This window comes from Haliotis rufescens, unplaced genomic scaffold, assembly GCF_023055435.1.
Source record: "Haliotis rufescens isolate VD_foot unplaced genomic scaffold, xgHalRufe1.0.p SCAF_2, whole genome shotgun sequence".
Lineage (NCBI taxonomy): Eukaryota > Metazoa > Mollusca > Gastropoda > Lepetellida > Haliotidae > Haliotis > Haliotis rufescens.
In genome coordinates, this window is record NW_025963890.1 from 79433405 (window position 1) to 79460818 (window position 27414).

Below are 27414 nucleotides of genomic sequence, written 5' to 3' on the forward strand. Positions count from 1 at the left end.
CCACTTATGGTTCTGTTCAGATTTCTTTCACTTCTCCCGTCCTCTTGATTCGGCACCCTTCAGTCCCTTTCCCATCGTCCCCCTTGATCTCGGTGTGGTCGTGGCTGTGCAGCCGTCTGCACCGTTCCTTCCCGTGTCAGTGATCTCTTTCCCGGTGACCGTTCCAGAACGGTTACTTCACCCGCTCTACTTTTCTGCGTTATTAACTGACTGGCGTAATACTGTACGCAGTTACCTTACTTGTGCAACCGCTGCACAAGTCCAGTTTCACTTGCGCAACCGCTGCGCAATATTACTTTGTTCGTGCACCCGCTGAAAAACGTCACCCGACAATACCTTTTGTCATCAATCGCTGTACCACGTCACTTTTATCTGTGCGACCGCCGCACCGTTCTGCTTTCGCTTGCGCAACTGCTGCGCAGCGTTATCTTACTAGTGCACCCGCTGCACAACGTTACCCGACAATGCCTTTTGGACTGCCAGGGAAGATCGTACCCCGCATCAGTCCACCACGTATCCAAGGTATATTTACGATGGTAAAATACGGTAATTGTTGTTGATTACCCGGATGGCAATTCGAGTACTTCTTCGACCTAACCACGGTAATCCCCTCGTTTCTGGTGCTGACGCTCGGGGACGAGCGAGAGGTACAATGTCAGTACCCGAGGGCCTTGGATTTATTACCGTAGTTACTCCAACAACTACAAAGAGTGATCTTCGTTCAACAGCTTTTATTCACTCTAGTGTTGTTGGTCAACCCACTCTATGGTCACTTGATAATTACAGGACTTCGGCCGCAAGGCTTCAATCCCTAGTCCAAATACTGGAGGTTTGTATGTTTCTTTTCGAATATTAGAACGCGACCACAGTGTTCAAGTGGGATCCTCCAGCCGTCCTGAACCCCCGTTTCCTTCTCTTTTTACTCCTGACTTACGTCATGGCCTTACTCATTTTTTCCATTGTCATTGGCCATCCACCTATCTCCCCTGACATTAGGTCGTCCTAGCCCACTGTCGTCTAATCTCTAGGTTCTTTTTAGGACTTGTGGTAATGTGACCGTCTTGACTTCCAGAGTCTGTACTGTCACCCCCCAAACCATATATGAATCCGAGGGCAATTTCCCTTACGTTTCTTTTCCCAATCTATTTCGTCTTTGGCAACCTGTATGTTCCCTTGTTATGTTACCTTTATTGTTTTGCTCTATCACCCCGACCCTCGACCTAGTACTGTAACCCCTGGTTAACAGTGACCCAGTATGTCTCCTGTGTTCAATTCCTATATCGCCTGACCTTCCTATATCTTCCCATGTGTTATACCTATTTCTTACTCTGTTAGCCCCTCATCTTGTTTATTTATATAATTACTATGAGTGTCTTAATGACTTGTTAATTACTATTCTTTTATCTATTATTTTATGCCTATAATAAATGTTCCTTCACTGCTTATCACACCAGTACAGGTAACTCACGTGTAAATATTCCTTTACTGCCTATCACACCAGTATAGCTAACTTACGTGTAAATGTTCCATCCCTGCTCATCACACCAGTACAGCTAAATCACGTGTAGCTATTCCTTTCCTGCTCATCACACCAGTACAGGTAACTCACGTGTAAATATTCCTTTACTGCCAATCACACCAGTACAGCTAACTCACTTGTAAATGTTCCTTCCCTGCTCATCACTCCAGTACAGCTAACTCATGTGTAGCTATTCCTTTCCTGCTCATCAAACCAGTACAGCTAACTCGCGTGTAAATATTCCTTCACTGCTTATCACACCAGGACAGCTAACTCACGTGTAAATGTTCCTTCACTGCTTATCACACCAGTACAGCTAAGTCACGTGTAAATGTTCCTTCCCTGTTCATCACACCAGTACAGCTAACTCATGTGTAAGTATTCCATCCCTACTCATCACACCAGTACAGCTAACTCACGTGTAAATATTCCTTCACTGCTTATCACACCAGTACAGGTAACTTACGTGTAAATATTCCAGCACACACATCACACCAGCACAGCTAACTCACGTGTAAATATTCGTTCCCTACTTATCACACCAGTACAGGTAACTCACGTGTAAATATTCCTTCACTGTTTATAACACCAGTAGAGCTTACTCACGTGTAAATGTTCCTTCCCTGCTCATCACACCAGTACAGCTAACTCACGGGTAAATATTCCATCCCTACTCATCACACCAGCAGAGCTAACTCACGTGTAAATATTCCTTCCATACTTATCACACCAGTACAGGTAACTCACGTGTAAATATTCCTTCACTGCTTATCACACCAGTACAGCTAACTCACGTGTAAATATCCCATCCCTACTGATCACACCAGTACATCTAACTCACGTGTAAATATTCCTTTACTGCTTATCACACCAGTACAGCTAACTCAAGTGTAAATGTTCCTTCCCTGCTCATCACACCAGTACAGGTTAATCACGTGTAAATATTCCATCCCTACTGATCACACCGGTACAGCTTACTCACGTGTAAATATTCCTTCACTGCTTTTCACACCAGTACAGGTAACTCACGTGTAAATATTCCTACACTGCTTATCACACCAGTACAGGTAACTCACGTGTAAATATTCCTTTACTGCCTATCACACCAGTATAGCTAACTTACGTGTAAATGTTCCTTCCCTGCTCATCACACCAGTACAGCTAAATCACGTGTAGCTATTCCTTTCCTGCTCATCACACCAGTACAGCTAACTCCCGTTTAAATATTTCTTCACTGCTTATCACACCAGGACAGCTAACTCACCTGTAAATGTTCCTTCATTGCTCATCACACCAGTACAGGTAACTCACGTGAAAATGTTCCTTTCCTGCTCATCACACCAGTACAGCTAACTCACGTGTAAACATTCCTTCACTGCTTATCACACCAGTACAGGTAACTCACGTGTAAATGTTCCTTTCAGGCTTATCGCACCAGGGCAGGTAACTCACGTGTAAATGTTCCTTCCCTACTCATCACACCAGTACAGGTAACTCACGTGTAAATATTCCTTCACTGCTTGTCACACTTGTTTCGGTTACTCACGTGTAAATATTCCTTCACTGCTTATCACACCAGTACAGGTAACTCACATGTAAATGTTCCTTCCCTGCTCATCACATCAGTACAGCTAACTCACGTGTAAATATTCCTTTACTGCCTATCACACCAGTATAGCTAACTTACGTGTAAATGTTCCATCCCTGCTCATCACACCAGTACAGCTAAATCACGTGTAGCTATTCCTTTCCTGCTCATCACACCAGTACAGGTAACTCACGTGTAAATATTCCTTTACTGCCAATCACACCAGTACAGCTAACTCACTTGTAAATGTTCCTTCCCTGCTCATCACTCCAGTACAGCTAACTCATGTGTAGCTATTCCTTTCCTGCTCATCAAACCAGTACAGCTAACTCGCGTGTAAATATTCCTTCACTGCTTATCACACCAGGACAGCTAACTCACGTGTAAATGTTCCTTCACTGCTTATCACACCAGTACAGCTAAGTCACGTGTAAATGTTCCTTCCCTGTTCATCACACCAGTACAGCTAACTCATGTGTAAGTATTCCATCCCTACTCATCACACCAGTACAGCTAACTCACGTGTAAATATTCCTTCACTGCTTATCACACCAGTACAGGTAACTTACGTGTAAATATTCCAGCACACACATCACACCAGCACAGCTAACTCACGTGTAAATATTCGTTCCCTACTTATCACACCAGTACAGGTAACTCACGTGTAAATATTCCTTCACTGTTTATAACACCAGTAGAGCTTACTCACGTGTAAATGTTCCTTCCCTGCTCATCACACCAGTACAGCTAACTCACGGGTAAATATTCCATCCCTACTCATCACACCAGCAGAGCTAACTCACGTGTAAATATTCCTTCCATACTTATCACACCAGTACAGGTAACTCACGTGTAAATATTCCTTCACTGCTTATCACACCAGTACAGCTAACTCACGTGTAAATATCCCATCCCTACTGATCACACCAGTACATCTAACTCACGTGTAAATATTCCTTTACTGCTTATCACACCAGTACAGCTAACTCAAGTGTAAATGTTCCTTCCCTGCTCATCACACCAGTACAGGTTAATCACGTGTAAATATTCCATCCCTACTGATCACACCGGTACAGCTTACTCACGTGTAAATATTCCTTCACTGCTTTTCACACCAGTACAGGTAACTCACGTGTAAATATTCCTACACTGCTTATCACACCAGTACAGGTAACTCACATGTAAATATTCCTTTACTGCCTATCACACCAGTATAGCTAACTTACGTGTAAATGTTCCTTCCCTGCTCATCACACCAGTACAGCTAAATCACGTGTAGCTATTCCTTTCCTGCTCATCACACCAGTACAGCTAACTCCCGTTTAAATATTTCTTCACTGCTTATCACACCAGGACAGCTAACTCACCTGTAAATGTTCCTTCATTGCTCATCACACCAGTACAGGTAACTCACGTGAAAATGTTCCTTTCCTGCTCATCACACCAGTACAGCTAACTCACGTGTAAACATTCCTTCACTGCTTATCACACCAGTACAGGTAACTCACGTGTAAATGTTCCTTTCAGGCTTATCGCACCAGGGCAGGTAACTCACGTGTAAATGTTCCTTCCCTACTCATCACACCAGTACAGGTAACTCACGTGTAAATATTCCTTCACTGCTTGTCACACTTGTTTCGGTTACTCACGTGTAAATATTCCTTCACTGCTTATCACACCAGTACAGGTAACTCACATGTAAATGTTCCTTCCCTGCTCATCACATCAGTACAGCTAACTCATGTGTAAGTATTCCATCCCTACTCATCACACCAGCACAGCTAACTCACGTGTAAATATTCCTTCACTGCTCATCACACCAGTACAGGTAACTCACGTGTAAATATTCCTTCACTGCTCATCACACAAGTACAGCTAACTCACGTGTAAATATTCCTTTACTGCTTATCACACCAGTACAGCTAACTCACGTGTAAATGTTCCTTCCCTGCTCATCACACCAGTACAGGTTAATCACGTGTAAATATTCCATCCCTACTGATCACACCGGTACAGCTTACTCACGTGTAAATATTCCTTCACTGCTTTTCACACCAGTACAGGTAACTCACGTGTAAATATTCCTACACTGCTTATCACACCAGTACAGGTAACTCACGTGTAAATATTCCTTTACTGCCTATCACACCAGTATAGCTAACTTACGTGTAAATGTTCCTTCCCTGCTCATCACACCAGTACAGCTAAATCACGTGTAGCTATTCCTTTCCTGCTCATCACACCAGTACAGCTAACTCCCGTTTAAATATTTCTTCACTGCTTATCACACCAGGACAGCTAACTCACCTGTAAATGTTCCTTCATTGCTCATCACACCAGTACAGGTAACTCACGTGAAAATGTTCCTTTCCTGCTCATCACACCAGTACAGCTAACTCACGTTGAAACATTCCTTCACTGCTTATCACACCAGTACAGGTAACTCACGTGTAAATGTTCCTTTCAGGCTTATCGCACCAGGGCAGGTAACTCACGTGTAAATGTTCCTTCCCTACTCATCACACCAGTACAGGTAACTCACGTGTAAATATTCCTTCACTGCTTGTCACACTTGTTTCGGTTACTCACGTGTAAATATTCCTTCACTGCTTATCACACCAGTACAGGTAACTCACATGTAAATGTTCCTTCCCTGCTCATCACACCAGTACAGCTAACTCATGTGTAAGTATTCCATCCCTACTCATCACACAAGTACAGCTAACTCACGTGTAAATATTCCTTCACTGCTCATCACACCAGTACAGGTAACTCACGTGTAAATATTCCTTCACTGCCCATCACACAAGTACAGCTAACTCACGTGTAAATATTCCTTCACTGCTCATCACACCAGTACAAGTAACTCACGTGTAAATATTCCTTCACTGCTCATCACACCAGTACAGCTAACTCACGTGTAAATGTTCCTTCCGTGCTCATCACACCAGTACATCTAACTCCCGTGTAAATATTCCTTCACTGCTCATCACACCAGTACAAGTAACTCACGTGTAAATATTCCTTCACTGCTCATCACACCAGTACAGCTAACTCACGTGTAAATGTTCCTTCCGTGCTCATCACACCAGTACATCTAACTCACGTGTAAATGTTCCTTCCCTGCTCATCACACCAGTACAGGTTAATCACGTGTAAATATTCCATCCCTACTGATCACACCGGTACAGCTTACTCACGTGTAAATATTCCTTCACTGCTTTTCACACCAGTACAGGTAACTCACGTGTAAATATTCCTTTACTGCCTATCACACCAGTATAGCTAACTTACGTGTAAATGTTCCTTTCCTGCTCATCACACCAGTACAGCTAAATCACGTGTAGCTATTCCTTTCCTGCTCATCACACCAGTACAGGTAACTCACGTGTAAATATTCCTTTACTGCCAATCACACCAGTACAGCTAACTCACTTGTAAATGTTCCTTCCCTGCTCATCACTCCAGTACAGCTAACTCATGTGTAGCTATTCCTTTCCTGCTCATCAAACCAGTACAGCTAACTCGCGTGTAAATATTCCTTCACTGCTCATCACACCAGGACAGCTAACTCACGTGTAAATGTTCCTTCACTGCTTATCACACCAGTACAGCTAAGTCACGTGTAAATGTTCCTTCCCTGTTCATCACACCAGTACAGCTAACTCATGTGTAAGTATTCCATCCCTACTCATCACACCAGTACAGCTAACTCACGTGTAAATATTCCTTCACTGCTTATCACACCAGTACAGGTAACTCACGTGTAAATATTCCAGCACACACATCACACCAGCACAGCTAACTCACGTGTAAATATTCGTTCCCTACTTATCACACCAGTACAGGTAACTCACGTGTAAATATTCCTTCACTGTTTATAACACCAGTAGAGCTTACTCACGTGTAAATGTTCCTTCCCTGCTCATCACACCAGTACAGCTAACTCACGGGTAAATATTCCATCCCTACTCATCACACCAGCAGAGCTAACTCACGTGTAAATATTCCTTCCATGCTTATCACACCAGTACAGGTAACTCACGTGTAAATATTCCTTCACTGCTTATCACACCAGTACAGCTAACTCACGTGTAAATATCCCATCCCTACTGATCACACCAGTACATCTAACTCACGTGTAAATATTCCTTTACTGCTTATCACACCAGTACAGCTAACTCAAGTGTAAATGTTCCTTCCCTGCTCATCACACCAGTACAGGTTAATCACGTGTAAATATTCCATCCCTACTGATCACACCGGTACAGCTTACTCACGTGTAAATATTCCTTCACTGCTTTTCACACCAGTACAGGTAACTCACGTGTAAATATTCCTACACTGCTTATCACACCAGTACAGGTAACTCACGTGTAAATATTCCTTTACTGCCTATCACACCAGTACAGCTAAATCACGTGTAGCTATTCCTTTCCTGCTCATCACACCAGTACAGCTAACTCCCGTTTAAATATTTCTTCACTGCTTATCACACCAGGACAGGTAACTCACCTGTAAATGTTCCTTCATTGCTCATCACACCAGTACAGGTAACTCACGTGAAAATGTTCCTTTCCTGCTCATCACACCAGTACAGCTAACTCACGTGTAAACATTCCTTCACTGCTTATCACACCAGTACAGGTAACTCACGTGTAAATGTTCCTTTCAGGCTTATCGCACCAGGGCAGGTAACTCACGTGTAAATGTTCCTTCCCTACTCATCACACCAGTACAGGTAACTCACGTGTAAATATTCCTTCACTGCTTGTCACACTTGTTTCGGTTACTCACGTGTAAATATTCCTTCACTGCTTATCACACCAGTACAGGTAACTCACATGTAAATGTTCCTTCCCTGCTCATCACACCAGTACAGCTAACTCATGTGTAAGTATTCCATCCCTACTCATCACACCAGCACAGCTAACTCACGTGTAAATATTCCTTCACTGCTCATCACACCAGTACAGGTAACTCACGTGTAAATATTCCTTCACTGCTCATCACACAAGTACAGCTAACTCACGTGTAAATATCCTATCCCTACTGATCACACCAGTACATCTAACTCACGTGTAAATATTCCTTTACTGCTTATCACACCAGTACAGCTAACTCACGTGTAAATGTTCCTTCCCTGCTCATCACACCAGTACAGGTTAATCACGTGTAAATATTCCATCCCTACTGATCACACCGGTACAGCTTACTCACGTGTAAATATTCCTTCACTGCTTTTCACACCAGTACAGGTAACTCACGTGTAAATATTCCTACACTGCTTTTCACACCAGTACAGGTAACTCACGTGTAAATATTCCTTCACTGCTTGTCACACAAGTACAGCTAACTCACGTGTAAATATTCCTTCACTGCTCATCACACCAGTACAAGTAACTCACGTGTAAATATTCCTTCACTGCTCATCACACAAGTACAGCTAACTCACGTGTAAATGTTCCTTCCGTGCTCATCACACCAGTACAGGTAACTCACGTGTAAATATTCCTACACTGCTTTTCACACCAGTACAGGTAACTCACGTGTAAATATTCCTTCACTGCTTGTCACACAAGTACAGCTAACTCACGTGTAAATATTCCTTCACTGCTCATCACACCAGTACAGGTAACTCACGTGTAAATATTCCTTCACTGCTCATCACACAAGTACAGCTAACTCACGTTTAAATATCCTATCCCTACTGATCACACCAGTACATCTAACTCACGTGTAAATATTCCTTTACTGCTTATCACACCAGTACAGCTAACTCACGTGTAAATGTTCCTTCCCTGCTCATCACACCAGTACAGGTTAATCACGTGTAAATATTCCATCCCTACTGATCACACCGGTACAGCTTACTCACGTGTAAATATTCCTTCACTGCTTTTCACACCAGTACAGGTAACTCACGTGTAAATATTCCTACACTGCTTTTCACACCAGTACAGGTAACTCACGTGTAAATATTCCTTCACTGCTTGTCACACAAGTACAGCTAACTCACGTGTAAATGTTCCTTCCGTGCTCATCACACCAGTACATCTAACTCACGTGTAAATATTCCTTCACTGCTCATCACACCAGTACAAGTAACTCACGTGTAAATATTCCTTCACTGCTCATCACACCAGTACAGCTAACTCACGTGTAAATGTTCCTTCCGTGCTCATCACACCAGTACATCTAACTCACGTGTAAATGTTCCTTCCCTGCTCATCACACCAGTACAGGTTAATCACGTGTAAATATTCCATCCCTACTGATCACACCGGTACAGCTTACTCACGTGTAAATATTCCTTCACTGCTTTTCACACCAGTACAGGTAACTCACGTGTAAATATTCCTACACTGCTTATCACACCAGTACAGGTAACTCACGTGTAAATATTCCTTTACTGCCTATCACACCAGTATAGCTAACTTACGTGTAAATGTTCCTTCCCTGCTCATCACACCAGTACAGCTAAATCACGTGTAGCTATTCCTTTCCTGCTCATCACACCAGTACAGCTAACTCCCGTTTAAATATTTCTTCACTGCTTATCACACCAGGACAGCTAACTCACCTGTAAATGTTCCTTCATTGCTCATCACACCAGTACAGGTAACTCACGTGAAAATGTTCCTTTCCTGCTCATCACACCAGTACAGCTAACTCACGTGTAAACATTCCTTCACTGCTTATCACACCAGTACAGGTAACTCACGTGTAAATGTTCCTTTCAGGCTTATCGCACCAGGGCAGGTAACTCACGTGTAAATGTTCCTTCCCTACTCATCACACCAGTACAGGTAACTCACGTGTAAATATTCCTTCACTGCTTGTCACACTTGTTTCGGTTACTCACGTGTAAATATTCCTTCACTGCTTATCACACCAGTACAGGTAACTCACGTGTAAATGTTCCTTCCCTGCTCATCACACCAGTACAGCTAACTCATGTGTAAGTATTCCATCACTACTCATCACACCAGCACAGCTAACTCACGTGTAAATATTCCTTCACTGCTCATCACACCAGTACAGGTAACTCAAGTGTAAATATTCCTTCACTGCTCATCACACAAGTACAGCTAACTCACGTGTAAATATCCCATCCCTACTGATCACACCAGTACATCTAACTCACGTGTAAATATTCCTTTACTGCTTATCACACCAGTACAGCTAACTCACGTGTAAATGTTCCTTCCCTGCTCATCACACCAGTACAGGTTAATCACGTGTAAATATTCCATCCCTACTGATCACACCGGTACAGCTTACTCACGTGTAAATATTCCTTCACTGCTTTTCACACCAGTACAGGTAACTCACGTGGAAATATTCCTACACTGCTTATCACACCAGTACAGGTAACTCACGTGTAAATATTCCTTTACTGCCTATCACACCAGTATAGCTAACTTACGTGTAAATGTTCCTTCCCTGCTCATCACACCAGTACAGCTAAATCACGTGTAGCTATTCCTTTCCTGCTCATCACACCAGTACAGCTAACTCCCGTTTAAATATTTCTTCACTGCTTATCACACCAGGACAGCTAACTCACCTGTAAATGTTCCTTCATTGCTCATCACACCAGTACATCTAACTCACGTGAAAATGTTCCTTTCCTGCTCATCACACCAGTACAGCTAACTCACGTGTAAACATTCCTTCACTGCTTATCACACCAGTACAGGTAACTCACGTGTAAATGTTCCTTTCAGGCTTATCGCACCAGGGCAGGTAACTCACGTGTAAATGTTCCTTCCCTACTCATCACACCAGTACAGGTAACTCACGTGTAAATATTCCTTCACTGCTTGTCACACTTGTTTCGGTTACTCACGTGTAAATATTCCTTCACTGCTTATCACACCAGTACAGGTAACTCACATGTAAATGTTCCTTCCCTGCTCATCACACCAGTACAGCTAACTCATGTGTAAGTATTCCATCCCTACTCATCACACAAGTACAGCTAACTCACGTGTAAATATTCCTTCACTGCTCATCACACCAGTACAGGTAACTCACGTGTAAATATTCCTTCACTGCTCATCACACAAGTACAGCTAACTCACGTGTAAATATTCCTTCACTGCTCATCACACCAGTACAAGTAACTCACGTGTAAATATTCCTTCACTGCTCATCACACCAGTACAGCTAACTCACGTGTAAATGTTCCTTCCGTGCTCATCACACCAGTACATCTAACTCACGTGTAAATATTCCTTCACTGCTTTCCACACCAGTACAGGTAACTCACGTGTAAATATTCCTTCACTGCTTATCGCACCAGTATAGGAAACTCACGTGTAAATATTCCTTTACTGCCTATCACACCAGTACAGCTTACTCACGTTTAAATGTTCCTTCCCTGCTCATCACACCAGAACAGCTAACTCACGTGTAAATATTCCTTCATTGCTTTTCACACCAGTACATCTAACTCACGTGTAAATATTCCTTCACTGCTTATCACACCAGTACAGGTAACTCACGTGTAAATGTTCCTTCCCTGCTCATCACACCAGTACAGGTTACTCAGGTGTAAATATTCCATCCCTACTCATCACACCAGTACAGCTTACTCACGTGTAAATATTCCTTCACTGCTTATCACACCAGGACAGGTAACTCATGTGTAAATATTCCTTCACTGCTTATCAGACCAGTACAGGTAACTCACGTGTAAATGTTCCTTCACTGCTTATCACACCAGTACAGGTAACGGACGTGTAAATGTTCCTTCACTGCTTATCACACCAGTACAGGTAACGGACGTGTAAATATTCCATCACTGCTTATCACACCAGTACAGCTAACTCACGTGTAAATATTCCTTCACTGCTTATCACACCAGTACAGGTAACTCACGTTTAAATTTTCCTTCCAGGCCTATCGCACCAGTGCAAGTTACTCACGTGAAAATGTTTCTTCCCTGCTCATCACGCCAGTACAGGTAACTCACGTGTAAATATTCCTTCACTGCTCATCACACCAGTACAGGTAACTCACGTGTAAATATTCCTTCACTGCTCATCACACCAGTACAGGTAACTCACGTGTAAATATTCCTTCTCTGCTCATCACACCAGTACAGCTAACTCACGTGTAAATGTTCCTTCCCTGCTCATCACACAAGTACAGGTAACTCACGTGTAAATATTCCTTCACTGCTCATCACACCAGTACAGCTAACTCACGTGTAAATGTTCCTTCACTGCTCATCACACCAGTACAGCTAACTCACATGTAAATGTTCCTTTCCTGCTCATCACACCAGTACAGCTAACTCACGTGTAAATGTTCCTTCCCTGCTCATCACACCAGTACAGCTAACTCACGTGTAAATGTTCCTTCCCTGCTCATCACACCAGTACAGCTAACTCACGTGTAAATGTTCCTTCCCTGCTCATCACACCAGTACAGCTAACTCACGTGTAAATGTTCCTTCCCTGCTCATCACACCAGTACAGCTAACTCACGTGTAAATGTTCCTTCCCTGCTCATCACACCAGTACAGCTAACTCACGTGTAAATGTTCCTTCCCTGCTCATCACACCAGTACAGCTAACTCACGTGTAAATGTTCCTTCCCTGCTCATCACACCAGTACAGCTAACTCACGTGTAAATATTCCTTCCCTGCTCATCACACCAGTACAGCTGTCTGTTGACGACATCCACGTCAATGACACCGAATCCGATGTCTCCAGGTGCAGGGAAAGGTGCGAAGATCGTCTTCACGGAATAACGTGACAGGTCAATCATCCTTAGCTTTTGCTTCCCGAGGACTCCGGCAATCAACATCGGTCGGACTGGACACCCGGTATTGCCCATGTTAATCAGGGCAACAGACACATATTTGACAAACAAAAATAATTTTTTTCATTTGTTCCACAATATCGACTTATGATCTGTATACGATCAGAGGAGTCGGAGTGAATTCTGTCATTTATAAATTGTTTACACAGCAGCAGTACTTTCACTTATGCTGATATTGTATCAGACGAGGTTTAGTTGACAAATATTTTTTTGGTTGAATTACGTGAACAGCACAGTTGTAGATTTATTTAACGTGGAGAATGTTCTTCTTTGACACTGACCTTCATGTTGAGGCGATTGCGATGACTCATCACACATGTCTCGGCGCTCGTCACTTCCGTCCTCACAGTCGTAGTGACCGTCACACGTCAACGATGCGGAGTAACACGAGCCATCACTGCACGCGACGTCTCCTGTCTGGCACTGGGGAGGAGGACACGTGGACGGATCCTCGTCACTCCCATCAACACAGGACTTCTGTCCATCACAGACCCTATCACGTGCAATACATTTACCTTCATCGCATTGAAATTCGTCGCCCGTGCAGATGTTGCGATACCTCAACGCTGATGTTGGGTCTGAAATGAATTTTGTTTAACGTATTCATGTGAAGATAAACTTCACATAAAAAACAGGTAGTGTTTACATTGTATACATTGTCTCAAAGTGAATATCACTTACATCTTACATGATACAAAGAACATGGTAGTGGTAGAGATCACTTGTCAACAGGCAGATTCAAGTTTCTCGGTCGACATTATGTGTTGTAGCCCTAACTACTGACAGAACACATCACAAGAGATCACGTGTTGTAGTCCTAACTACTGACAGAACACATCTAAATAGATCACTTGTTGTAGTCCTAACTACTGACAGAACACATCTAAAGAGATCACGTGTTGTAGACCTAACTACTGACAGAACTCATCTCCAGAGATCACGTGTTCTGGACCTAACCACTGACAGAACTCATCTCCAGAGATCACGTGTTGTAGACCTAACTACTGACAGAACTCATCACCAGAGATCATGGTAGACAGAACTCATCTCCAGAGATCATGGTAGACAGAACTCATCTCCAGAGATCATGGTAGACAGAACTCATCTCCAGAGATCATGGTAGACAGAACTCATCTCCAGAGATCATGGTAGACAGAGCACATCTCCAGAGATCATGGTACATAGAACACATCTCCAGAGATCATGGTAGACAAAACACATCTCCAGAGATCATGGTAGACAGAACTCATCTCCAGAGATCATGGTAGACAGAACTCATCTCCAGAGATCATGGTAGACAGAACTCATCTCCAGAGATCATGGTAGACAGAACACATCTCCAGAGATCATGGTAGACAGAACACATCTCCAGAGATCATGGTAGACAGAACACATCTCCAGAGATCATGGTAGACAGAACACATCTCCAAAGATCACGTGTTCTGGACCTAACTACTGACAAAACACATTTCCAGAGATCATGGTACACAGAACACATCTCCAGAGATCATGGTAGACAGAAGTCATCTCCAGAGATCATGGTAGACAGAAGTCATCTCCAGAGATCATGGTAGACAGAAGTCATCTCCAGAGATCATGGTAGACAGAACACATCTCCAGAGATCATGGTAGACAGAAGTCATCTCCAGAGATCATGGTAGACAGAACACATCTCCAGAGATCATGGTAGACAGAACACATCTCCAGAGATCATGGTAGACAGAACACATCTCCAGAGATCATGGTAGACAGAAGTCATCTCCAAAGATCATGGTAGTCAGAACACATCTCCAGAGATCATGGTAGACAGAACACATCTCCAGAGATCATGGTAGACAGAACACATCTCCAGAGATCATGGTAGACAGAACACATCTCCAGAGATCATGGTAGACAGAACTCATCTCAAGAGATCATGGTAGACAGAACACATCTCCAGAGATCATGGTAGACAGAACTCAACTCCAGAGATCATGGTAGACAGAACTCATCTCCAGAGATCATGGTAGACAGAACTCATCTCCAGAGATCATGGTAGACAGAACTCAACTCCAGAGATCATGGTAGACAGAACACATCTCCAGAGATCATGGTAGACAGAACACATCTCCAGAGATCATGGTAGACAGAACACATCTCCAGAGATCACGTGTTCTGGACCTAACTACTGACAAAACAAATCTCCAGAGATCATGGTAGACAGAACACATCTCCAGAGATCATGGTAGACAGAAGTCATCTCCAGAGATCATGGTAGACAGAACTCATCTCCAGAGATCATGGTAGACATAAGTCATCTCCAGAGATTGCGTGTTCTGGACCTAACTACTGACAAAACACATTTCCAGAGATCATGGTAGACAGAACACATCTCCAGAGATCATGGTAGACAGAACACATCTCCAAAGATCATGGTAGACAGAAGTCATCTCCAGAGATCATGGTAGACAGAACTCATCTCCAGAGATCATGGTAGACAGAACACATCTCCAGAGATCATGGTAGACAGAACACATCTCCAGAGATCATGGTAGACAGAACTCATCTCCAGAGATCATGGTAGACATAACACATCTCCAGAGATCATGGTGACAGAACTCAACTCCAGAGATCATGGTAGACAGAACTCATCTCCAGAGATCATGGTAGACAGAACTCATCTCCAGAGATCATGGTAGACAGAACTCAACTCCAGAGATCATGGTAGACAGAACACATCTCCAGAGATCATGGTAGACAGAACACATCTCCAGAGATCATGGTAGACAGAACACATCTCCAGAGATCACGTGTTCTGGACCTAACTACTGACAAAACACATCTCCAGAGATCATGGTAGACAGAACACATCTCCAGAGATCATGGTAGACAGAAGTCATCTCCAGAGATCATGGTAGACAGAACACATCTCCAGAGATCATGGTAGACAGAACACATCTCCAGAAATCATGGTAGACAGAACACATCTCCAGAAATCATGGTAGACAGAACTCAACTCCAGAGATCATGGTAGACAGAACTCATCTCCAGAGATCATGGTAGACAGAACTCAACTCCAGAGATCATGGTAGACAGAACTCAACCCCAGAGATCATGGTAGACAGAACACATCTCCAGAGATCATGGTAGACAGAACACATCTCCAGAGATCATGGTAGACAGAACACATCTCCAGAGATCATGGTAGACAGAACACATCTCCAGAGATCACGTGTTCTGGACCTAACTACTGACAAAACACATCTCCAGAGATCATGGTAGACAGAACACATCTCCAGAGATCATGGTAGACAGAAGTCATCTCCAGAGATCATGGTAGACAGAACTCATCTCCAGGGATCATGGTAGACAGAAGTCATCTCCAGAGATCGCGTGTTCTGGACCTAACTACTGACAAAACACATTTCCAGAGATCATGGTAGACAGAACACATCTCCAGAGATCATGGTAGACAGAAGTCATCTCCAGAGATCATGGTAGACAGAACTCATCTCCAGAGATCATGGTAGACAGAACTCATCTCCAGAGATCATGGTAGACAGAACACATCTCCAGAGATCAAGGTAGACAGAACTCATCTCCAGAGATCATGGTAGACAAAAGTCATCTCCAGAGATCATGGTAGACAGAACTTATCTCCAGATATCATGGTAGACAGAACACATCTCCAGAGATCATGGTAGACAGAACACATCTCCAGAGATCATGGTAGACAGAACACATCTCCAGAGATCATGGTAGACAGAACTCAACTCCAGAGATCATGGTAGACAGAACACATCTCCACAGATCATGGTAGACAGAACACATCTCCAGAGATCATGGTAGACAGAACTCATTTCCAGAGATCATGGTAGACAGAACACATCTCCAGAGATCATGGTAGACAGAACACATCTCCAGAGATCATGGTACACAGAACACATCTCCAGAGATCATGGTAAACAGAACACATCTCCAGAGATCATGGTAGACAGAAGTCACCTCCAGAGATCATGGTAGACAGAAGTCATCTCCAGAGATCATGGTAGACAGAACACATCTCCAGAGATCATGGTAGACAGAACACATCTCCAGAGATCATGGTAGACAGAACACATCTCCAGAGATCATGGTAGACAGAACACATCTCCAGAGATCATGGTAGACAGAACTCATCTCCAGAGATCATGGTACACAGAACACATCTCCAGAGATCATGGTAGACAGAACACATCTCCAGAGATCATGGTAGACAGAACACATCTCCAGAGATCATGGTAGACAGAACACATCTCCAGAGATCATGGTAGACAGAACACATCTCCAGAGATCACGTGTTCTGGACCTAACTACTGACAAAACACATCTCCAGAGATCATGGTAGACAGAACACATCTCCAGAGATCATGGTAGACAGAAGTCATCTCCAGAGATCATGGTAGACAGAACTCATCTCCAGGGATCATGGTAGACAGAAGTCATCTCCAGAGATCGCGTGTTCTGGACCTAACTACTGACAAAACACATTTCCAGAGATCATGGTAGACAGAACACATCTCCAGAGATCATGGTAGACAGAAGTCATCTCCAGAGATCATGGTAGACAGAACTCATCTCCAGAGATCATGGTAGACAGAACTCATCTCCAGAGATCATGGTAGACAGAACACATCTCCAGAGATCAAGGTAGACAGAACTCATCTCCAGAGATCATGGTAGACAAAAGTCATCTCCAGAGATCATGGTAGACAGAACTTATCTCCAGATATCATGGTAGACAGAACACATCTCCAGAGATCATGGTAGACAGAACACATCTCCAGAGATCATGGTAGACAGAACACATCTCCAGAGATCATGGTAGACAGAACTCAACTCCAGAGATCATGGTAGACAGAACACATCTCCACAGATCATGGTAGACAGAACACATCTCCAGAGATCATGGTAGACAGAACTCATTTCCAGAGATCATGGTAGACAGAACACATCTCCAGAGATCATGGTAGACAGAACACATCTCCAGAGATCATGGTACACAGAACACATCTCCAGAGATCATGGTAAACAGAACACATCTCCAGAGATCATGGTAGACAGAAGTCACCTCCAGAGATCATGGTAGACAGAAGTCATCTCCAGAGATCATGGTAGACAGAACACATCTCCAGAGATCATGGTAGACAGAACACATCTCCAGAGATCATGGTAGACAGAACACATCTCCAGAGATCATGGTAGACAGAACACATCTCCAGAGATCATGGTAGACAGAACTCATCTCCAGAGATCATGGTACACAGAACACATCTCCAGAGATCATGGTAGACAGAACACATCTCCAGAGATCATGGTAGACAGAACTCATCTCCAGAGATCATGGTAGACAGAACTCATCTCCAGAGATCATGGTAGACAGAAGTCATCTCCAGAGATCATGGTAGACAGAACACATCTCCAGAGATCACGTGTTCTGGACCTAACTACTGACAAAACACATCTCCAGAGATCATGGTAGAATGTTTGGTACTCACGACACAATGCCGGGTGTTCATCACTCCTGTCCACGCAGTCGAACTCCCCATCACATTGCCACTCCTTGTTGTAACACGTGCCGTCCGTGCAGCTGACCTCTCCCTGACCGCACGGGGACGCCCCAGAGGGACACGTGTCACGTGACTCATCACTTCCATCCGGGCAGTCCCTCTCGCCATCGCACGTCCATGCCCGGGAGATGCAGATCCCTCTCATGCAGGAAAACTGACCCCCGGGACAGGCATCGTGAACAGATGATGTTGTCATCGTGGGAGCTGTTGTTGTCGCTGCAGTAGAAGATGTATTGACTCAATTATCATTTTAAATGGCTTTTCCTCTATCTTTTTCGTCCAAGGATAGAAATACTCGTAAGCTCAGAATCACTCTCGTATATGACCTTCAAGCTGTTTTCAAAGATGAAAAGTACCAATGTTTAAACTTGCTCTCGTTCAGCAGCATGACGTGGACCTTCTTTACACCAAAACCTTGTTGTTTCCTACAACTTTCTACATTTAAGTCAACACCTTTACAATGAATATAAAGCGACACAACCCTTTTCCACATCCAATATAAATCTCTTTTATTTCTCGAGCTCTCGATTTTACGATTCCGACTATATCATGAGCATGCGTTTATAATTCACTTTCAAATAGTTATGATGAACGAAAACGTCAACGTATCCTGGCCAATCGGTACTAGTGGCTCTAATACACCTACAAGTCAAGGGGCTACTGGTGGCTCTCATACACCCACCAGTCAAGAAGCTACTCGTCGCTCTCATACACCCACCAGTCAAATGGTCTACTCGTGGCTCTCATACACCCACCAGCCAAGGGACTACTCGTGGCTCTCATATACCCACAAGTCAAGGGTCTACTCGTGGCTCTCATATACCCACCAGTCAAGGGTCTACTCGTGGCTCTCATACACCCACAAGTCAAGGGTCTACTCGTGGCTCTCATACACCCACAAGTCAAGGGTCTACTCGTGGCTCTCATACACCCACCAGTCAAGGGTCTACTCGTGGCTCTCATACACCCACCGGTCAAGGGTCTACTCGTGGCTCTCATACACCCACCAGTCAAGGGTCTACTCGTGGCTCTCATACACCCACAAGTCAAGGGTCTACTCGTGGCTCTCATACACCCACAAGTCAAGGGTCTACTCGTGGCTCTCATACACCCACCAGACAATGGTCTACTCGTGGCTCTCATACACCCACCAGTCAAGGGTCTACTCGTGGCTCCCATACACACACCAGTCAAGGGTCTACTCGTGGCTCTCATACACCCACCAGTCAAGGGTCTACTCGTGGCTCTCATACACCCACCAGTCAAGGGTCTATTCGTGGCTCTCATACACCCACCAGACAATGGTCTACTCGTGGCTCTCATACATTCACCAGTCAAGGGTCTACTCGTGGCTCTCATACACCCACCAGACAATGGTCTACTCGTGGCTCTCATACACCCACCAGACAATGGTCTACTCGTGGCTCTCATACATTCACCAGTCAAGGGTCTACTCGTGGCTCTCATATACCAACCAGTCAAGGGTCTACTTGGCGCTCTCATACACCCACCAGTCAAGGGTCTACTCGTGGCTCTCATACACCCACCAGACAATGGTCTATTCGTGGCTCTCATACACCCACCAGTCAAGGGTCTACTCGTGGCTCTCATACACCCACCAGTCAAGGGTCTACTCGTGGCTCTCATACACCCACCAGACAATGGTCTACTCGTGGCTCTCATACATTCACCGGTCAAGGGTCTACTCGTGGCTCTCATACACCCACCAGTCAAGGGTCTACTCGTGGCTCTCATACACCCACAAGTCAAGGGTCTACTCGTGGCTCTCATACACCCACCAGTCAAGGGTCTACTCGTGGCTCTCATACACCCACCGGTCAAGGGTCTACTCGTGGCTCTCATACACCCACCAGTCAAGGGTCTACTCGTGGCTCTCATACACCCACAAGTCAAGGGTCTACTCGTGGCTCTCATACACCCACAAGTCAAGGGTCTACTCGTGGCTCTCATACACCCACCAGACAATGGTCTACTCGTGGCTCTCATACACCCACAAGTCAAGGGTCTACTCGTGGCTCTCATACACCCACCAGTCAAGGGTCTACTCGTGGCTTTCATACACCCACCAGTCAAGGGTCTACTCGTGGCTCTCATACACCCACCAGTCAAGGGTCTACTCGTGGCTCTCATACACCCACCAGTCAAGGGTCTACTCGTGGCTCTCATACACCCACCAGACAATGGTCTACTCGTGGCTCTCATACACCCACCAGACAATGGTCTACTCGTGGCTCTCATACATTCACCAGTCAAGGGTCTACTCGTGGCTCTCATATACCAACCAGTCAAGGGTCTACTTGGCGCTCTCATACACCCACCAGTCAAGGGTCTACTCGTGGCTCTCATACACCCACCAGTCAAGGGTCTACTCGTGGCTTTCATACACCCACCAGTCAAGGGTCTACTCGTGGCTCTCATACACCCACCAGTCAAGGGTCTACTCGTGGCTTTCATACATTCACCAGTCAAGGGTCTACTCGTGGCTCTCATACACCAACCAGACAATGGTCTACTCGTGGCTCTCATACACCCGACAGACAATGGTCTACTCGTGGCTCTCATACATTCACCAGTCAAGGGTCTACTCGTGGCTCTCATATACCAACCAGTCAAGGGTCTACTTGGCGCTCTCATACACCCACCAGTCAAGGGTCTACTCGTGGCTCTCATACACCCACCAGACAATGGTCTATTCGTGGCTCTCATACACCCACCAGTCAAGGGTCTACTCGTGGCTCTCATACACCCACCAGTCAAGGGTCTACTCGTGGCTCTCATACACCCACCAGACAATGGTCTACTCGTGGCTCTCATACATTCACCGGTCAAGGGTCTACTCGTGGCTCTCATACACCCACCAGTCAAGGGTCTACTCGTGGCTCTCATACACCCACAAGTCAAGGGTCTACTCGTGGCTCTCATACACCCACCAGTCAAGGGTCTACTCGTGGCTCTCATACACCCACCGGTCAAGGGTCTACTCGTGGCTCTCATACACCCACCAGTCAAGGGTCTACTCGTGGCTCTCATACACCCACAAGTCAAGGGTCTACTCGTGGCTCTCATACACCCACAAGTCAAGGGTCTACTCGTGGCTCTCATACACCCACCAGACAATGGTCTACTCGTGGCTCTCATACACCCACCAGTCAAGGGTCTACTCGTGGCTCTCATACACCCACCAGACAATGGTCTACTCGTGGCTCTCATACACCCACCAGACAATGGTCTACTCGTGGCTCTCATACATTCACCAGTCAAGGGTCTACTCGTGGCTCTCATATACCAACCAGTCAAGGGTCTACTTGGCGCTCATATACACCCACCAGTCAAGGGTCTACTCGTGGCTCTCATACACCCACCAGACAATGGTCTATTCGTGGCTCTCATACACCCACCAGTCAAGGGTCTACTCGTGGCTCTCATACACCCACCAGTCAAGGGTCTACTCGTGGCTCTCATACACCCACCAGACAATGGTCTACTCGTGGCTCTCATACATTCACCGGTCAAGGGTCTACTCGTGGCTCTCATACACCCACCAGTCAAGGGTCTACTCGTGGCTCTCATACACCCATAAGTCAAGGGTCTACTCGTGGCTCTCATACACCCACCAGTCAAGGGTCTACTCGTGGCTCTCATACACCCACCAGACAATGGTCAACTCGTGGCTCTCATACACCCACAAGTCAAGGGTCTACTCGTGGCTCTCATACACCCACCAGTCAAGGGTCTACTCGTGGCTCTCATACACCCACCAGTCAAGGGTCTACTCGTGGCTCTCATACACCCACCAGTCAAGGGTCTACTCGTGGCTCTCATACACCCACCAGTCAAGGGTCTACTCGTGGCTCTCATACACCCACCAGACAATGGTCTACTTGTGGCTCTCATACATTCACCAGTCAAGGGTCTACTCGTGGCTCTCATACACCCACCAGACAATGGTCTACTCGTGGCTCTCATACACCCACCAGACAATGGTCTACTCGTGGCTCTCATACACCCACCAGACAATGGTCTACTCGTGGCTCTCATACACCCACCAGTCAAGGGTCTACTCGTGGCTCTCATACACCCACCAGACAATGGTCTACTCGTGGCTCTCATACATTCACCAGTCAAGGGTCTACTCGTGGCTCCCATATACCAACCAGTCAAGGGTCTACTTGGCGCTCTCATACACCCACCAGTCAAGGGTCTACTCGTGGCTCTCATACACCCACCAGACAATGGTCTACTCGTGGCTCTCATACACCCACCAGTCAAGGGTCTACTCGTGGCTCTCATACACCCACCAGACAATGGTCTACTCGTGGCCCTCATACACCCACCAGTCAAGGGTCTACTCGTGGCTCTCATACACCCACCAGTCAAGGGTCTACTCGTGGCTCTCATACACCCACCAGACAATGGTCTACTCGTGGCTCTCATACACCCACCAGACAATGGTCTACTCGTGGCTCTCATACACCCACCAGACAATGGTCTACTCGTGGCTCTCATACACCCACCAGACAATGGTCTACTCGTGGCTCTCATACATTCACCAGTCAAGGGTCTACTCGTGGCTCTCATACACCCACCAGTCAAGGGTCTACTCGTGGCTCTCATATACCAACCAGTCAAGGGTCTACTTGGCGCTCTCATACAACCACCAGTCAAGGGTCTACTCGTGGCTCTCATACAACCACCAGTCAAGGGTCTACTCGTGGCTCTCATACACCCACCAGTCAAGGGTCTACTCGTGGCTCTCATATACCCACCAGTCAAGGGTCTACTTGTGGCTCTCATACAACCACCAGTCAAGGGTCTACTCGTGGCTCTCATACACCCACCAGTCAAGGGTCTACTCGTGGCTCTCATACACCTACCAGTCAAGGGTCTACTCGTGGCTCTCATATACCCACCAGTCAAGGGTCTACTTGGGGCTCTCATACACCCACCAGTCAAGGGTCTACTCGTGGCTCTCATACAACCACCAGTCAATGGGCTTCTCGTAGCTCTCATACACCTACCAGTCAAGGGTCTACTCGTGGCTCTCATATACCCACCAGTCAAGGGTCTACTTGTGGCTCTCATACACCCACCAGTCAAGGGTCTACTCGTGGCTCTCATACAACCACCAGTCAAGGGGCTACTCGTAGCTCTCATACACCTACCAGTCAAGGGGGTTCTTGTGGTTGTCATTCACGTACCGGTCAAGTCGCCTTGAGATGGGCTTGTTCTTGTTTCATCAGAAAAACGTGATGAGACATTCATGTGTTCACTGCCAATATTTGTGTTGTTGATGGGCAACGACGAGTTGTCTCTGCTGATGTTAGCGGGTAGATCTTGAAAACGTGTGTTGTTGATGGGCAAGGACGAGTTATCCCTGCTGATGTTAGCGGGTAGATCTTGAATACTTGTGTTATTGATGGGCAAGGACGAATTCTCCCTGCTGATGTTAGCGGGTGGATCGTGAATGCTTGTGTTGTTGATGGGGAAGGACGAGTTATCCCTGCTGATGTTAGCGGGTAGATCTTGAATACTTGTGCTGTTGATGGGCAAGGACGAGTTATTCCTGCTGATGTTAGCGGGTAGATCTTGAATACTTGTGTTGTTGATGGGCAAGGACGAGTTATCCCTGCTGATGTTAGCGGGTAGATCTTGAATACTTGTGTTGTTGATGGGCAACGACGAGTTATCCCTGCTGATGTTAGCGGGTAGATCTTGAATACGTGTGCTGTTGGTGGGCGAGGAGTTAGGTGAATAGCTGGTACTGTCAAACTGAAGCGGATTAATTTGAACTTGCCCTGAAAAAAACAGAGATTGTTACGCACCCATTAAACAGTATACCCACCCATTATTTGGATAATATGTTTACATTATATAATATTGAGTAAGTGAGTGGGTCTGTTTTAACGTCGTTTGGGGCAAGTTTTCTTCCAAATCAGGATCGCGCAAGCCATTGGCTTTCACACAGTAGAGACTGGAGAGATGGGGAGTCACCGGGCTGAGGCATATACAAGCCATTGGCCTTTACACAGCAGAGACTGGAGAGATGGGGAGTCACCGGGCTGAGGCATATACAAGCCATTGGCCTTCACACAGTAGAGACTGGAGAGATGGGGAGTCACCGGGCTGAGGCATATACAAGCCATTGGCCTTCACACAGTAGAGACTGGAGAGATGGGGAGTCACCGGGCTGAGGCATATACAAGCCATTGGCCTTCACACAGTAGAGACTGGAGAGATGGGGAGTCACCGGGCTGAGGCATATACAAGCCATTGGCCTTCACACAGCAGAGACTGGAGAGATGGGGAGTCACCGGGCTGAGGCATATACAAGCCATTGGCCTTTACACAGCAGAGACTGGAGAGATGGGGAGTCACCGGGCTGAGGCATATACAAGCCATTGGCCTTCACACAGTAGAGACTGGAGAGATGGGGAGTCACCGGGCTGAGGCATATACAAGCCATTGGCCTTCACACAGTAGAGACTGGAGAGATGGGGAGTCACCGGGCTGAGGCATATACAAGCCATTGGCCTTCACACAGTAGAGACTGGAGAGATGGGGAGTCACCGGGCTGAGGCATATACAAGCCATTGGCCTTCACACAGCAGAGACTGGAGAGATGGGGAGTCACCGGGCTGAGGCATATACAAGCCATTGGCCTTCACACAGTAGAGACTGGAGAGATGGGGAGTCACCGGGCTGAGGCATACACAAGCCATTGGCCTTCACACAGCAGAGACTGGAGAGATGGGGAGTCCCCGGGCTGAGGCATATACAAGCCATTGGCCTTTACACAGCAGAGACTGGAGAGTGGGGAGTACCCGGGCTGAAGCATACACAAGCCATTGGCCTTTACACAGCAGAGACTGGAGAGATGGGGAGTCCCCGGGCTGAGGCATATACAAGCCATTGGCCTTCACACAGCAGAGACTGGAGATATTTGGAGTCACTGGGCTGAGGCATATACAAGCCATTGGCCTTTACACAGCAGAGACTGGAGAGATGGGGAGTCACCGGGCTGAGGCATATACAAGCCATTGGCCTTCACACAGCAGAGACTGGAGAGATGGGGAGTCACCGGGCTGAGGCATATACAAGCCATTGGCCTTCACACAGCAGAGACTGGAGAGATGGGGAGTCCCCGGGCTGAGGCATATACAAGCCATTGGCCTTTACACAGCAGAGACTGGAGAGATGGGGAGTACCCGGGCTGAAGCATACACAAGCCATTGGCCTTTACACAGCAGAGACTGGAGAGATGGGGAGTCCCCGGGCTGAGGCATATACAAGCCATTGGCCTTCACACAGCAGAGACTGGAGAGATGGGGAGTACCCGGGCTGAAGCATACACAAGCCATTGGCCTTCACACAGCAGAGACTGGAGAGATGGGGAGTACCCGGGCTGAGGCATATACAAGCCATTAGCCTTTACACAGCAGAGACTGGAGAGATGGGGAGTACCCGGGCTGAAGCATACACAAGCCATTGGCCTTTACACAGCAGAGACTGGAGAGATGGGGAGTCACCGGGCTGAGGCATATACAAGCCATTGGCCTTCACACAGCAGAGACTGGAGAGATGGGGAGTCCCCGGGCTGAAGCATATACAAGCCATTGGCCTTTACACAGCAGAGACTGGAGAGATGGGGAGTCACCGGGCTGAGGCATATACAAGCCATTGGCCTTTACACAGCAGAGACTGGAGAGATGGGGAGTCACCGGGCTGAGGCATATACAAGCCATTGGCCTTTACACAGCAGAGACTGGAGAGTGGGGAGTACCCGGGCTGAAGCATACACAAGCCATTGGCCTTTACACAGCAGAGACTGGAGAGATGGGGAGTCCCCGGGCTGAGGCATATACAAGCCATTGGCCTTCACACAGCAGAGACTGGAGATATTTGGAGTCACTGGGCTGAGGCATATACAAGCCATTGGCCTTTACACAGCAGAGACTGGAGAGATGGGGAGTCACCGGGCTGAGGCATATACAAGCCATTGGCCTTCACACAGCAGAGACTGGAGAGATGGGGAGTCACCGGGCTGAGGCATATACAAGCCATTGGCCTTCACACAGCAGAGACTGGAGAGATGGGGAGTCCCCGGGCTGAGGCATATACAAGCCATTGGCCTTTACACAGCAGAGACTGGAGAGATGGGGAGTACCCGGGCTGAAGCATACACAAGCCATTGGCCTTTACACAGCAGAGACTGGAGAGATGGGGAGTCCCCGGGCTGAGGCATATACAAGCCATTGGCCTTCACACAGCAGAGACTGGAGAGATGGGGAGTACCCGGGCTGAAGCATACACAAGCCATTGGCCTTCACACAGCAGAGACTGGAGAGATGGGGAGTACCCGGGCTGAGGCATATACAAGCCATTGGCCTTTACACAGCAGAGACTGGAGAGATGGGGAGTACCCGGGCTGAAGCATACACAAGCCATTGGCCTTTACACAGCAGAGACTGGAGAGATGGGGAGTCACCGGGCTGAGGCATATACAAGCCATTGGCCTTCACACAGCAGAGACTGGAGAGATGGGGAGTCCCCGGGCTGAAGCATATACAAGCCATTGGCCTTTACACAGCAGAGACTGGAGAGATGGGGAGTCACCGGGCTGAGGCATATACAAGCCATTGACCTTCACACAGTAGAGACTGGAGAGATGGGGAGTCACCGGGCTGAGGCATATACAAGCCATTGGCCTTTACACAGCAGAGACTGGAGAGATGGGGAGTCACCGGGCTGAGGCATATACAAGCCATTGGCCTTCACACAGCAGAGACTGGAGAGATGGGGAGTACCCGGGCTGAGGCATATACAAGCCATTGGCCTTCACACAGTAGAGACTGGAGATATTTGG

At 46.4% G+C, this 27414-nt stretch overlaps 1 protein-coding gene across 5 annotated transcripts in view; it reads right to left on the reverse strand.

The window, feature by feature from the left end:
- Positions 1-27414, reverse strand: part of LOC124123598 (low-density lipoprotein receptor-related protein 4-like) — a 199874-nt gene that overhangs the window by 86580 nt on the left and 85880 nt on the right. For all 5 annotated transcript variants that reach the window (XM_048400674.1, XM_048400677.1, XM_048400675.1 and 2 more), the window contains exons 7-10: positions 23750-24346; positions 18459-18746; positions 13224-13520; positions 12746-12935 (exon numbers count right to left, since the gene is read on the reverse strand). In XM_048400674.1, coding sequence (XP_048256631.1) covers positions 12746-12935; positions 13224-13520; positions 18459-18746; positions 23750-24346 — 1372 coding nt within the window. The remainder of the gene's footprint in view (positions 1-12745; positions 12936-13223; positions 13521-18458; positions 18747-23749; positions 24347-27414) is intronic.